The sequence below is a fragment of the Hippopotamus amphibius genome, chromosome 9 (assembly GCF_030028045.1).
Source record: "Hippopotamus amphibius kiboko isolate mHipAmp2 chromosome 9, mHipAmp2.hap2, whole genome shotgun sequence".
NCBI classification, from domain to species: domain Eukaryota; kingdom Metazoa; phylum Chordata; class Mammalia; order Artiodactyla; family Hippopotamidae; genus Hippopotamus; species Hippopotamus amphibius.
The window spans coordinates 43,223,521-43,238,046 of record NC_080194.1 but is presented as its reverse complement, the minus strand read 5'-3'; the positions used below and the strand labels follow the sequence as shown (position 1 = coordinate 43,238,046).

Below are 14,526 nucleotides of genomic sequence, written 5' to 3'. Positions count from 1 at the left end.
AAAAGATTTTATTTCAGGGTTTCTACAGCCTACTTCCTATGACACATGCCACGTCCAACTCTATATGACACTTTTCCTCCCTCTGAACTCTTTTCTGACAGGACAGTGGGGAGTCCTAAATTCCTGGGTTGGGGTAGGATGTGTAGACCCACCTGTGTCTGGGGGAGGTGGCGGGGCTGGGCAGAGCAGGTTGAAGCCGTCTGGAAGCTGGACTGCGGCCAAGAAGCGGACGTGGCCAGTGTGTCCCTGGCCGAGGCCAGCGGGGCTGAGAGGCGCCCGGGGGCAGCTGACGGTACTGGGTGAGGTGGGCATGGTGAGCACCACGCCGGCACTGGTGCCCACCCACAGCAGCTCTTCACACACCAGCAGCGCTGTGATCCTCAGGCAGGCAGCCTTGTGCTGCCGGATGATGGCGTCTGAGCCTGGGGTAGGAGACAGACCAGAGCTGGGGCTGAGTCCCGGCCCTGCTTCAGCCTCTTCAATGCCAAGGACAGAAGGGCTCCAAGGGAAGGGGCAATGGTAGACTGAGGTCAGTACCTGCCAGCATCCTGTGCACAGGAGGTGTGACATCTACCTCTGCCAGCTGCTCAAAGGTGTCCGGATGGTAGAGACACACGTGGGCACTACCTTTCAACGTCACCCATACACCCAGGCTGGAGTCCACCATGCAAGCCACGCTGCGGCTGGAATCCTGCCCCACGGAGAACGTGTGCTGGGAAGCAGGGTAGAGAGCAGATGGGTGACTGACAAGCCTGCCTTCTCTGGCCCCTCCCTGCCTTGTGCTTCACCCATGCTCATCCCTCCCTCCTTACAACTCACACCAAACCTCTCCAGAAAGCCCACGGGACTGACAGCAAAGGTAACTTTTCAAATCTTCGTTTCCCTGGAGCCTCCCCACTTAAACCTCAGGACTTAAAATGGAAGTGCCCTTTCCCCATGAAACTTGAGTTAATGATCAAAAAAAGTTCAAAGCTTGAAGGGTTTTTAGAGCAATCACTGGCCTCACTCTGTACAGCTGGCGAACTGAAGCCTGGATGGGAAGGGAACCTGCCCAAGAGCATTGGCAAGTCGGTCACAGAGCTGGGCCCGAACCCGGGCTCTATACCTCTACATTCCCAGCCCAGCCAATGATGGGATAAGTGAGAGGGAAATCAAGGGAACTAGTTACCCCTGGATGCTACTAGGCTGACAAGCTCTTATGTTTACACAAATGAAGTCAGGATTAAAGGCCAGAGTAATACCAAGGGGTGTTGATATCAGGAAGGACCCCTGTCTACCCCCAATACCTGAGTTCAGAAATGGGGCTGGGGCGGGGAGGAGGCATAAAGGATTCTAGTGTACATGAGGCACTTACTGTAGCCCCCATCAGTTAGAAATGAAATAAGGATTAGAGAAGGACGGGGGCTGGCCCAGGTTCCCAGGGCAGTCAGGGGAAAGCCCTGATCTCTCAGCTGGGTCCTTGTTTATGGCCCCATCGTCTCCTCTCCCCTCTCGTGGGCCTGGCTCACCCCAAGTCACCAATTCCCCAGCTCCCCCATCATCCCCACTACCTCCAGCTGCAGCGTGTCAGGGCTCAGGACAAGGACTCGGTTCTGGCAGCCACACCACAGCCGCCCACCCACAGACACCATCTTGGTGATGGGGCTCCCCTGAGCACCCAGGGTCACCGATTTGAAGTTCTGAGGGTCCCAGAAATGGCCTGGAATGGGAGTGAGGTAAAGAAAAGAGCAAATTCAATCTAGTATTTCATGAGCCTCACCCTCCCCTGAAATAAGGTGCCGATAACCTCCATTATCAATGAGGACACCAAAGCTCAGAGACAGCCTGAGAGTTACCCAAAGTCACATCTCTAGATTTGTGGCCCCAAGGCCTCCAGCTTGCTCGGGAGGGAGACCCAATACCAGCAAGCGGCTCCAGGAAGCAGGGGGAAGCAAAGGGAAGGGGAGAGGTAGGCACTCACCTGCTTCTCTTTGGTAGACCACGAGCTCTCCATTGGCCAGAGACACAAAAACCTGGTTATTCAGGTACCTAGGTAAAGAAAAGGAGTCATCAGAGGTTTCAGGAGGCCAAAGGAGGTCACCTGGGCCCAAGGAATCACGGATAGAATGGCTATGGCTCCTGAGAGACCACCTCCTCCCACACCCTGTCCTATAGGTGGCGAGCACCTGAGTCTAAGAAGAGGTAGTGACTTGCACGAGGGAATACGGTGTGTGAGAGTTAGCCTAGGGCAGGCCTCTGGTCACTGAAAGGAGGGGCCAGTAGGGCAGGGGACCCGGATGAACAGAAGGAGGTCTGCATGTGTAGCTGAGAAGGGTCTGAACCAGAAGAGCCATCGAGGGGCCTTACAGGATGCAGGTCACAGAGGCCGCATGCTGGAGCTTCAAGCTGTTCCTGCGATCACGGATGCTGTCAGAGGACTGGTACACGTGGACACTGTGGATCAGTGGTACGTACCTATGACAAGTGCTTGGGCACACCAATCCCTAGAGTCACCCCGCCACCTATTTGCCTCCACCACTATCTCCTCCATGGCAGGTGCCCACCCAAGGTACAAAATTCCACGGCCTCCCTGTGGGTTTCAGAGCCTCCGGCAGTGCTGGCTGACAATACCCTTGAGGTCTGAACCAAAGCCCTTCTGTTTCTGCTTCAAGATGCCATATGATTTCTAAAACAGGGACCTCAGGTTCTGGCACCACGACTCCAGCCCCTGCCCTGTCCCTACCAGCCATCCTCAGTGCCCAGCCACACGGAGCTCTGGTAGGCCTCAGGGTCAACGCTCAGCAAGTCCTCCAGGCTGCCACGGGTGAAGGAGCCATGGCTGGACCGGCGAAGGGCTCTCCCATCCATTGGACTGGTGCCACAGGGACCACCAGGCCCGAAGGAGCCAGATAGTGTCAGGAAACCAGGCTCCTGCTCCTCCTCCGAACTGGTGGTCTCTGCTGTGGCCTCCTTGGAGCTCGGGGTCTCCTCATCTGAGGGAGGCAAAGGTTTCTTTCTCACTCCCCTCTGCCGGGCCCAAGACCTGGTATCTTTCTAGGCCTCAATCTTCCCTCAGTGCACCCTCTGGGCCATGTCCGGCCCTGGGGTCTGCCACTGCTGTTCTGCCCACTCCCCCAGATCTCTGCATCAGCTCAGTCCTTGTTACCCAGCTGACGGACAGCTACAGGCTCCTAGTCCTAGCCTGGCCCCCTCCAATCCACCACCATGGGCAGAGGAACCAGTCACTCCCCACTCCATCCTCCTTAACTGCACACTCCAGGGTCCTCAGGGATCCAGCCGATGCCCCTGCCCTCTGGATCCTCAGCAACATGGCCCCTGCCCACCTTGCGAGCCCCCCGCACCCTCTGTGCTAACATCCTGACACCGACTCCATGCCTTGGCCTGTGCCCGTCCCTACTCACCCATCAGTACCGGCTGTGCTGCCCCCTCCTCTGGACAGCCCACCCTGCCTGACAGCCCCAAGCTGGACACTCACTACCAAAGCTAGAGGAGATGGTGGAGCGGCTGGCCTGGCTCTGCAGGGTCCCTGAGGGGCTGGGCGAAGACTCGTCGTCGGAGTCGCTGTCAAAGGGCACCAACTCCGGGCGGGGGTCACCCTCGGCGGGGCCTGGCGCCATCTCCAGGGCCGAGCCCGCAATGGAGATGTGCAGGCAGGGCTGGGGCCCCGGCTCGGCCAGCGTGGCTGCTTCCTCATCCCCTGCCTCAACGTCCAGTTCCGGCCCGGCGGGCTCGGGTGCCGTCTCTGGGGGGTTCCTCAGCGACACAGTCCGCTGCCTGTGAGACGAAGGAGCAGGGATGAGAGCAGCTAGGGACCAGGCTCGGCCCCACCCGCCGGCACGCCCTCCAGGCCCCGCCCATAGAGAGGACACGCCCACACCCTGTCCTGACGGCCTCAGTACGTGTTGGGGGCGGGGACTCTGTCCCCCGGCCCTGCCCGCAACCCCTCCCGCCCGCCGCCGGGGCCTCACCGGTGGCAGCGGCGCTGCAAGCCTGGCACCGCCCCGATGCACAGGATGCGGGCGGAGCAGACGGCGATGCAGGCCTCCACGTCGGGCTCGGCGCGCAGGCTCAGCAGGCACACCTGGCCCACGTAGCCGTCGCTGTTGCACACCCACACCTCGGGCGTGGGCTCCGCGCAGCTGCTCAGGGTCGGGGCTGCGCATGAGAACTGCGGGAAGCGCCAAGGGATAGGGGAAGGTGAATGGAGGAATTGCTGCCAATCTCCACGCTGCTCTCCAGGCCCTCGTGGCTGTGTGTGTGGAGTCTCCACACACTCTCTGCATACACATGTGCACACACATACAGCACACGTGACACTTTACATATCAAATGCCCTCTGATATAGGTATCATACATTCATACGTGTGTGTACACATACATCCACACACACACATATATACCCCAAATATGACCACACATACATGTAACAAACACGAAAAGTGGTAACGTTTGTCCATAAGTATGCAGACTTATACAAGCGCATAAATTAGACGCTTTCACATCAGTGGTATAGCTTTGTTCACATGCACAGATACATACATGCACAAATGTACCCATATACATGTGACACACATGCAGTGTTCCTGTGCTTGTGTAGAGAGCTGTACACTCAAAGACATAGGGAGCCACTGCAACGTTCAACACATGTACGTGATGCTGTACACGGAACAAAAACACATGAACACATGCCGGCTAGGACGACATGCCCCCACGTACCCAGGTGCACACACACCTGCATGCCGCTGCGGGTTTTCATGATGGGGATGGCCTTCAGGAACTCAGGGTCTAGACAGCTTTTGCTGGAGGCTGTAGTGGAGATGGACAGACAGACACTACTTAGCATCCACCTCACCCTGGTCCTGACCTTGCCCGTTTCCCTTCCTCTCCTACCCCTCAGGGCCTCTCCAGGGAGAATGAGGTGGCTGTGGGTTATGTCCTACTTGTCTTTGGCCTCAATCTTCCCATCTGTACAATGTTAGAGGTAGACCCAGAGGGCTCTAAGGATTTTCTATGGACCCCAATCAACAGCTTGCCCTGATCCAGGCCTGTCAGTGTGTGTGGGGGGGTATATGTATATGGGATTCGGGGGTAGGTCCTGGGCATCCACTCCCAAGGTAGGGCTCCTGCCCTAAGCTGACCCTATCCACAGAATCCCTGCCAAGGAGGCCCTGGGGAAGTCCTGTATTTCTTTGCAGACGTCTTAGTCCACCCTCCCATCAGCAGGTACTGGAACACAGGACACAGCAGTCTCGGGATTTCTGGCTCCTGATGTCAAAGACAGCTGCAAGGTGCTGCCCACTGCCTGGAAGTTCTGGGAGGAGGGCACTGGCCTAGGCTCTGGCTTACCCAGTTTCCTCTTCGCCTCATCAAAGGCCTGCTCGAAGCCAAGGCGGGCGTCAGGGTGGGGGAACTCAAAGATGAAGGAGTCGGTGCCCTCAGGCCTCGTGGTACAGAGCTCCAGCTTGGTAGGGGGGAAGGAAAGCGCATAGCACAGCGCCTGCTTCTCCGACAAGTCCCGGTGCATGGCAGCTGAGAGGTCCCGCAGTGCATCGTCCAGGCTCTGCAGGGATGAGGGCCAGGCCTCAGGGCCTCACTTCTCCCCACAGCCTCATCCTGCCCTGAGGACGGGACTGGGGATCTGCCTCTTCCCTCAGACAAAACACGGGACTCTGTTTCCCCCCGAGACCAAGAGGTAGCCTGGATCCCTTCCCCACACAGCATGATGGATCCTCTCTCCCCCCTTAGCTGGGGACGGAGCTCTGTCTTCACCCTCAGCCCTGGACTTCCTTCAGATGGGGTGAGGCTGTATTTTCCCCTCAGATAACTGACAGGGATGTCCTCTCCCTCAGGCAAATGACAAGGCTGTTAGCTCTCCCTCAGGTCAGGGAATCTCAGGCAGAAGGCACAGACCTGGTGGGGGAAACCAAGGCTCTCAGAGAGCTTGCTCATCTGGCCCAGGGTGGTCAGGTCCTCGTCCAGGCGGCTGATAGCTTTCTGGATGTTCTCTCGATTGGCAGCTTGGGATGCCCCTAGTGGGGACAGAGGAAGGCCATGGGCAGATCCAGAGACAGACAAGGTCAGGTTTGGACAGACACTCCTCCCCTTCCCTTACAACTTGCAGTTGGGTGCAGGGAGCAGCCTGACAAACTGACAGCTTGTCAACCACAAGACTGCAGGTTATCATTAACCCCAAAGTGAACGGGCAGCTTGGACAGAACCTCCAGGCCCGAGAGCAGGGGACTGGGCCTGATTCACAGCCACCAGGCACAGGGTGTCGGTGCCTTGGAGAACTCCCTGGAGGAGCTCGAAGAACACACAGCAGCCGGCTCTGCAGGTTACGCAGGCTCCAGCTGACACTGGATTGCTGCGGTGGTGCAGCCTCCCGCAGGGCAGTCAGCCGCGCAGGCAGAGCCTCAGGCCGTCAAATTTGCTGACCCAGAGACTCAATTCCCCCACAAAGGAGGGAGCGATGAGCTGACGACCTAGATTCTCTGGTCCTATCCCATACCCGACCGCTGCCAAGTCGCTCGCCAGCATCCCCCACACTCCACACTGCCTGGCTGGGGGCGAACACCCTGGACCAGGGGCCCCCACGTGGGCTGAGCAGACAGCCGTGGAGTACGCTAGACAAGCCAGGGCTGAGGATATCTCCTGCTCCTTCTGAGGGAAACTGTCCCCCCACCACCCTCCACCACCCGGGCAGCCACGCGTTCTTCCCTTTGACCCTGCCCCTCTCCGGCCACAGCTGATGGGACCAGGTGAGGACACCTGACCTAAAGGTAGTCATTTTATCCACCGGCCTGTTCTCTAGTGAGAAGAGATGAACTGGACCAATAATCAGCTTGTCTTCCTATATAGTGGCCAGTGTGGCACAGGCCTGGGTGCAACCTAGGGGCTGAACGAGCCTCTCCCTCACCCTGGGGGCCACCTCAAGTGAGCTCAGGGACAGAGTCTGGGCCTGACCTGCCTGCCAGTCCAGAGGTGCCCTCACCACCATCCCAGAACCACCACCCCATTCAGGAAGGTGAAGTGCACATCCTGGAGCAGCTGGGGCTGAGAGCTGGGGGAGAAAGGCCATGATGCAGAAAAGGCTATGATGGATTACAGGAGTTACGAGGAGGCAGGGAAAGCTGAGAGCAGCGAGGAGAACCGACACAGAGGGGAGAGGGGGGAGTGAGGGAGGAACACACTCACACAGCAGGGGGATCGGCTCCTTGAAGCCGCTGCCTCAGGTCCCAACAGTCTCAGCCCCAAACAGAAGGAACATTCCAACCAGTTTTTTGATTGGACAGACTTGAGCGAGTCTGTTCCCCACGCACGAAACTGCTGGACCAGAACAGAGCGCAGTCACCTAATATGAGACGCCTGAACGCACTTGTGCAGTGAACCAAGGCTGCGGGTATGTCTGTGCTCCCAGCACCATCGCAGCCCCACCCACCTGCCAGCCCAGTCAGAAGGTGGTCTGCGTGGACAGGCCCTGGTCTGGCTCTGCAGGGCACACACTGGATCCTGCACACCAGCCCCCCTTGGACAGGATGGGAAAGTGAGGCCCAAAAGCAGAAAAGCAGATAGATAGTCAGCCAACCTGACCACAGCTCAAACCCTCCAGGCAGGCTTCTCAGAGGAAGACCGCCAGTGCCCAGAACCTCTGGGCAGGCCTGAGCCAGCCCCACCTTTGATAATGTCCACATCTTCCAGCGGCAGCTTCCACAGCAGCTTGTACTTGCTGGCCGTGTCAATGACGCTGGCTGCCGTGTACCTGTGGGGAGCCAAGGGGGTGCTCTGGCCAGGGCAGGGGAGTGGGCCCATGGAGGGGCAACTGCTCCCCCCTGCCCGAGCCCCCCAGCTGCAGCCCAGCCACTCACAGGCTCATGGAGCTGCGCCGCAGGGAGCCTGACTTCCGCTTCAGGGTGGTGCAGACGATGAGGTCCGTGAACAGGAAGAGGGACCGGTCCTTCTTGCCACCGACGGCCTTCTGAGGGGCCCGACACAGGATTCAGGCCCAGAGGTCCACCCTCCTGCCCACCGTGCCCAAGGGGACAGCCAGGCCCAGGGAGGGGGAGGGCTCCCCTGGATGCCCAGAGGCAGAGGCAGAGTTGGGACTTGACCCAGGGCTCCTGCTGGGCTGGAAGAGCAGGAGGCCCGTGGGCAGCAGCTGTGAACAGAAGTGTGAGTGAAGCAGGGAGGTGGGGACAGACGGGCAGATAACGGGACACTTCTTACCACTTCGATGACCATCTCCTGCCTCAGGAACCGCCGCAGAGGGACCTGGAGCTGTGCGGCAGGAGGAACAAGGTATCTTGAAGGTTCATTATGAATTCCTCCCCTCCCCAGACTCCGGTGACCTCTTGGCCCCACTCCACGGGCCAGCCCAGGGGAAGCAACACCTCGTCCACCCTCTCAATGCTGTGCTGTCAAGCCACGGGATATGTGGCCAGAAACAGACACGGGAGAGGACACAGACGTGGACAGAGACGGATGCAAACACACTGCAGACACTGCTGCGGACGTGGACGTGGCCAGGGCTCCAGGCTGGACCAGGCGTGGTGGAGCGGGGCGGGGCGGCACTCACCTCCTCCATGCCCTCGATGTGGCCCTCGATCTCCTGCAGCACGCGGGCGTGCCGCTCTGCCTCCTCGGCACTCCGCACGCCCTTGTTGATGCGTTCAGCCACCTGCTTGATGTTCCGCTGTGCGTCCAGCAGGAGCGGGTGGTCCGGGTGGTCCTCAGGTGTGTGCTTGAGGAGGTCCTGGGGTTGGAATGGGCACCAGACCTCTGCTTAGCTGCCCCTGTCAGGCCCTGGGGCCCTACAGTGACTGCTGGAACACGAAGGACTATGGGTAGACTCCGGAGAGGACTTCCTTCCCTACCTGACCCCTGTGTCTCCACGAGGTGGGGGTCACAGAGCCCCCTGCATCCCCACATGCCTCCAGGCTCTGCCCACCTGCCCACCCAGCCCCATGCCCACCTTCACCAGAAGCTCATAGCGTGGGATCCGCTGCACAGGCTTGATCATGAGGTCTGACAGCGCCTGCTTCTCTTTGTTCTCACGCATGCTTTGCTGAAACCCAAAACAGGGTGGGTGGGCACCCGACTAAGGAATGACATGCAGAGATGGAAACGTCCTGGGGCAGGTCCCCAGCAGGCCCCTCCAGCTCAGCCCGAGAGCAGATGCTGACCCACCGGGTAGGGCTCTGGTGCCCAGACTGGGGGCTCCTGGGACCCCCAAAGCTGGCCCACAGAGGGTGGCCTCCATCCCCTTGCCGGCCCCAGTACCTCCAGGAACTTGAGAAAGGCAGGCCTCGCCTCCTTAGCCACACGCACGGCGTCCTTTGCATTGAGAAAGTTATCGATATAGGCAGAGTAGATGTTGACCAGGATGTCCTTGGAGAACTGTGGGTGAAGAGGCAGGTTGGGGACCCTCAAGGTGTCCCCTGCCCCACCTCACTCTGTCCTGGTTTCCGCTGATTCACGAGCCAACATCTTTCCCTCCATTTGGAAATGGGACGGTCTCCAAGGGATTGAGCATGTGCTCCTCGGTCGTGTGTACGTGTCGTATGCATGACTGTGTGATTAGATGTGTACACTTGTATCTTATCTGGGTGTATGTGTGCCCATGTACATACATGCACCTGGACATGCTCTATGCGCTCAGACCAGGTTCTCTCCCTTCCAGCTGGGCTTTGCCATCCCCTGGAACCCCACCAAGACCAACCAGGCAGGTCTCCCTCCTCACTGTCCTCTAAGTGACACAGACACATTCTCACTGCTTGGCTTTTGCTCATGTAATTCCCTCCACCAGGAAGGCCCTTCCCCCATCCAAATCTCACCCACCCTAAGGCTGAGCTCCAGTTCTGCCACCTCCAGGAAACACTCCCTGCCCTGACAAGGTCCCTGCCTGGAACTATACCTGGCCTCTGGCCTCCTTGACCCCCCCCAAGACAAGTCTTCCCTCTCCAAGGAGATAGGTGCTCCCCTCCCTCCTAATAAAGCCTCACTCAGGGCTGGTACATGCTGCCTGGTGCCTAATACTGCTGGCCAGCTGAAGGCTGGGCTAAATGTGTATTCTCGGTCAGAAGCCCCAGTTCCCGTCTCAGCTGCACCACGGATGGACCAGGTGACCTGTGATAGTGTTTCTGGTCCCCTCTGGGCCTCCTAATCTGTATTTCTAGGTTCTAGATGCCAACTGTCCCCCCAACCCAGATGTGCCACAGGGCAGAGGCTAAAGCACCTCAGGAAGAAAGACAGCCCCTCCAACCCCACCTCCCAATCCTGGGACAGGGCATCCTATGCTGACCCCTCCATGGGGACCAGGGCTCCCACTGCTGTCCTTGGTCAGCATCAAGGTCCAGGCAGGGGGACGAACCCAGTGACATGCAGGGTTGTGACAGGCTGGAGACATCAGCGCTCAAGCTGGGGCCCCACCACCACCACCAGGCCAAGGTTCTTGTCACATCGGTTTCCAGGTCAGCAGGGACCTTCTTAGGCCCAAGGTCTACCCCGCAATGTCACAAGCACATGCGAACACACCCACATCCCATAAAAATAGATAAGGGTTTTTTTGGCTAGTAGAATTTTTTGGAAGGAGTTCTATAATTTTACTTTTGAAATTATTTGGCTCTGAGTAAGCATTTAGTTTGTGTTTTACTGGATTCCTCACTCATCATCATGCTTTTTTGGGAATTCTGGCAAAATAACAAAATGTAACTGAAATTTCTTCAAGTGTAATTAAATTCATGTAAACGATACTAAATTTAACAATGAAAGAAAATGGCTTGTTATGTTTTACAAACATTTACTTGAATGTGTATTATTTTGCTTTTGCAGTCCTTTTTGAATTCTGAAGCCAACACCTTTCCTAAAGTCCCAGTCACTATTGTTGGACCTTGAACAGTTCACAGCGGGAAGTCTAGTCTGCAGTGAAAGGGAGTGTGGGGCGGGGTAGAGTGTGGGTGCTGGAACCAGGTTTCTGGGTGCTGAATCCACCACTTACTAACTGTGACTTTGACCAGGTTACTTTCTCTCTCTACATGGCAGAGTCATCAACTTTATTTTTTATTTGTTTTTTTGGGCTTTTTTTCAGCCGCACCCCACACAGCTTTCAGGACCTCACTACCCCAACCAAGGATCGAACCCACGCCCTCAGCAGTGAAGGCGCAGAGTCCTAATCACTGGATGGCCAGGGAATTCCCAGTTATCAACTTAAAACGTGGGAATTATCATAGCTTCCTCCTTAGTATTGTTGATATATATAATGTATTTAGAATGCCTAGGCACATAAGTGCCAAATAGCCATTATTATTAAAATGCCTGATGGAGAAAAGAGCTAGTCAAGACTAGGCCAGTGTCAACATCAAGCCCAAGTCCAGGGTCAGGATCAGGGCAATTGTTTACATTCAGGTTAAGGTAGGGGTTGAGATCAGTACCAGCATCCATTTGAGGTCTGGGTCACAGTCAGGGTGGCAGCTCAGGGTCAGGATTAGGGTCAAGTCAGTGCCAGCAACTGGGGTTGGGTCCAAGGTCAGAGTCAGTGTCGGGTTGGGGTTGGGCAGTTTCCAGGTTCACGTCAATCCAGGATGTGGGGTCAGTACCGGTGTCTGGTCAAGTTCTGGGGCTGCATCAGGGATCAGAGTCAGTCTCGAGAAGGGGTGGAGGGGTCCATGGCAGCCTCCAGCCCCTCCGAGGAGAGGCCAGAGCTTGTGGGGGCTACAGCAGTGGACAGCCACTCACCGACTGGACAAGCAGGTCTCCCACCTTCTGCTGGGAGTGCCAGGTCTGCACGCAGTGCCGCACCTGCTCCAGGAACTGCTCATGGTGCTCCAGGAGCTCTGGGATCTGGTTGAAAATCTCATCCACCAGGGACGGGTCACATAGCAAGGAGTTCTCCGGCTGCTTCAGTGGCTGCATATAGCCCTGGGGGACCCACAGGGTCAGTGCAGGTCCCCTCAGAGAGATGGCACCCCAACCCATGGGCACAGGTACACACAAAATACCCTGAGCCTGTAGCTCAGTGGCCCTGCCTTCCATTTCTCCTTCATTAGACTCGGAGCTCTGGGAGGGAGATGGGAAGATCCATTCCCACACCCCTCACTCTGCAGCCCAGGGCCTGGCACAAGATGGGGATGAGGGGTCTTAGGAAGGATTTGTTGGATGTGTGAATGAACAGAGCTTGGAGTAAGGAAAGCAAGAAGACTGGGCTCCTGGGAGACCCTACATACTAATTCAGCAAATATTTTATTGAGCACTTACTATGTGCCAGGCACTGTTCTAAGAACTGTGAGACAGCAGTGAACAAGAAAGACCAAAATCCCTGCCCTGATAGAGCTTACAATCTAGTCAGATGAAACATACAAATAAAATAAAATAAAATAAATAAAAACTAACCACATTTCATCAAATCTAAGATGCATCATTACTCTTACTTATCTTAAAAAAATTTGCTGCCAATTAAGTTATTATAGGCCATCAGTTGTAGGTGAACCTTGATTTCAGAGACGGTAAAACATGAAGAACATTGTCTTAGAATCAATTAAATGTGGAAATCCTGTGGTAAATTAAAAGGCGTTAACTGCTTCGGGGAAAATAAAGCAGGGAGGGGTATGGGAGGGCCATGTGGGAAGTTATTGAAGGCTTATTTGACCCTATCTGAACACTGTTTTCACAGTTTCCAGATCTTCCGGTCAATCAGTGACTAAAACTCCCATTTTCCACCGCAAATCTGCACTCAGTGGTGTTTGCTGAGCTTGAAGGGCCCTGCTCAGGGACTGGTAGCTCATGCAGATGTTGCCCTCTACTGGCCTAAAATGCAACTACAAGCCAAAGAAACAAGGCTGTTTGAAAAAGTACATGAAAAAAAAAAAAAAGTAAAAAAAAGAAAAAGTACATGGAACGTTGCAATAGAATTTATACCAAACATTAAAAAAAACCTAGCTTGTTGTAAAATAAGCTTGAAAAAGTAAAGCTCAACAGAATCTTCTCGCCTGGTTTGGGATTCTGAAAAGGCCGCGGGGGGGTGATGGTGAGAAGACAGGCGGCCACCTTCTCACAGCTCCTAGGCTAGTCTGAGCTAGTGCCGATCTGTGCCAAGCTCTGCTGCCCGAGTAGCAGGAGCTAAATGGCTCACTTGCAGGTCCCAGTGCCTCACCCAGAAGCATGCACACAGCGGGAGGAAAAAATAAACAGCGACTGGAAACCTGATGCGGAAGCTGCCAGGAGCCAACACTTGCCTTCACTCGCTACGTACTCACTGAGCAACTACTGTGTGTCCTGCCTTCTAAGCACCGGCTGCATCTGTGGGCAGACAGAAGTCCCTGTGCTTGTGCAGCCGACAGTTTAGTGGAAGAAGGTAGAAAATAAGCACCATAAATAACAAAATTATTACACAGTATATTAGCAGGTAGTAAGTGCAGTGGGAAATTAGACAGGGGGGTGGTCAGGGAAAGGGGGGTTGTTAGCTAGGAACTGGGGTCTGAAGAAAGACTCAAAGGATGATGGTGACACTGAGGAACAGGTGCAGCCTTAGGACCTGGGTTCAAATCCCACCTCTTTCTGGCTGTTCACCTTGGTATTTAACTTCTTCCTTTCATTGTAAACCCCTGGCCTGCGGGAACAATAGCAATCAACCTGGGTGACAGTGGTCACTGCGGGGGAACGCCAGGCTGCTGCGTCCACTCTCTGTTTGAATACCGCCTATGCTTAGGGAGCACCCTAGAGTGAGACTGGCAGGGATTCAACCCAGGCTACGGCACTTCCTAGCTGTGTGAACCTGAACAGGTTGCCTTACTTCTCTGTGCTCGGTTTCATCATCTGTAACATGGGGGTTTACAGTGAGGTTTATATGAATTAACTTATGAAACGCACACACATTAAGTGCTCAATAAATGTCAGCTTAGTATTCCTACTTGCTACCGTCTGAACGTGTCCCCCCCAAATTCATTTGTTGAAACCTAATCCCCGATGTGGTGGTTATTTGGCAGTGGGGCCTTTGGGAAGTAAGTAGGTCATGATGGTGGAGCTCTCGTGAATGGGATTTGCGTCCTTTAAAAGACAGCCCCAGAGAGCTCCCTCGGCCCTTCTACCACGGAAGACACAGTGAAAAGACAGCCATCCATAGACCAGGAAGCCGGTCCTCACCACACTGAATCTCTGCCAGCACTTTGATCTTGGACTTCTCAGCCTCCAAAACTACGAGAAATAAATTTGTTTGTTTAAGCCACCCAGTCTATGGCATTTTTCTCATAGCAGCCCAAACAGACTAGGATACCACTTAGCAGATGGATGACCCTGGGCGGGTTTCTTAACCTCGCTGAGCCTTCATTTCCTCAGATGAAAAAGAGCATTAACGTATCTGCCTCACAAGGTTACTACAAGGATTAAAGGTGATTTTACACACACACACATGCATGCATGCAGGCAGGAAGAATTGCCAGGTAGTATGCTAAGTGATACACACATCTCCTAATCTGCACCCGAGACAGGTACTCTTATTATTCTCACTCAGCAGACAAGGAAACAGAGGCAGAGACT

The 14,526-nt window shown here is 55.5% G+C and overlaps 1 protein-coding gene across 2 annotated transcripts in view; it reads right to left on the bottom strand.

Moving 5' to 3' along the window:
- The window catches only part of ARHGEF17 (Rho guanine nucleotide exchange factor 17), a 57,640-nt gene that overhangs the window by 4,049 nt on the left and 39,065 nt on the right, over positions 1–14,526 (bottom strand). For both annotated transcript variants that reach the window (XR_009055441.1, XM_057748607.1), the window contains exons 3-20: positions 11,731–11,913; positions 9,277–9,393; positions 8,969–9,061; positions 8,573–8,749; positions 8,224–8,274; positions 7,866–7,975; positions 7,674–7,759; positions 5,911–6,029; positions 5,347–5,560; positions 4,733–4,806; positions 3,969–4,168; positions 3,476–3,774; positions 2,723–2,972; positions 2,347–2,433; positions 1,961–2,028; positions 1,551–1,699; positions 538–712; positions 153–422 (exon numbers count right to left, since the gene is read on the bottom strand). Coding sequence is in view for 1 of the 2 variants with exons in the window: in XM_057748607.1 (XP_057604590.1) it covers positions 153–422; positions 538–712; positions 1,551–1,699; positions 1,961–2,028; positions 2,347–2,433; positions 2,723–2,972; positions 3,476–3,774; positions 3,969–4,168; positions 4,733–4,806; positions 5,347–5,560; positions 5,911–6,029; positions 7,674–7,759; positions 7,866–7,975; positions 8,224–8,274; positions 8,573–8,749; positions 8,969–9,061; positions 9,277–9,393; positions 11,731–11,913 (2,722 nt within the window). In the remaining variant the exon portion in view is untranslated. The remainder of the gene's footprint in view (positions 1–152; positions 423–537; positions 713–1,550; positions 1,700–1,960; positions 2,029–2,346; positions 2,434–2,722; positions 2,973–3,475; positions 3,775–3,968; positions 4,169–4,732; positions 4,807–5,346; positions 5,561–5,910; positions 6,030–7,673; positions 7,760–7,865; positions 7,976–8,223; positions 8,275–8,572; positions 8,750–8,968; positions 9,062–9,276; positions 9,394–11,730; positions 11,914–14,526) is intronic.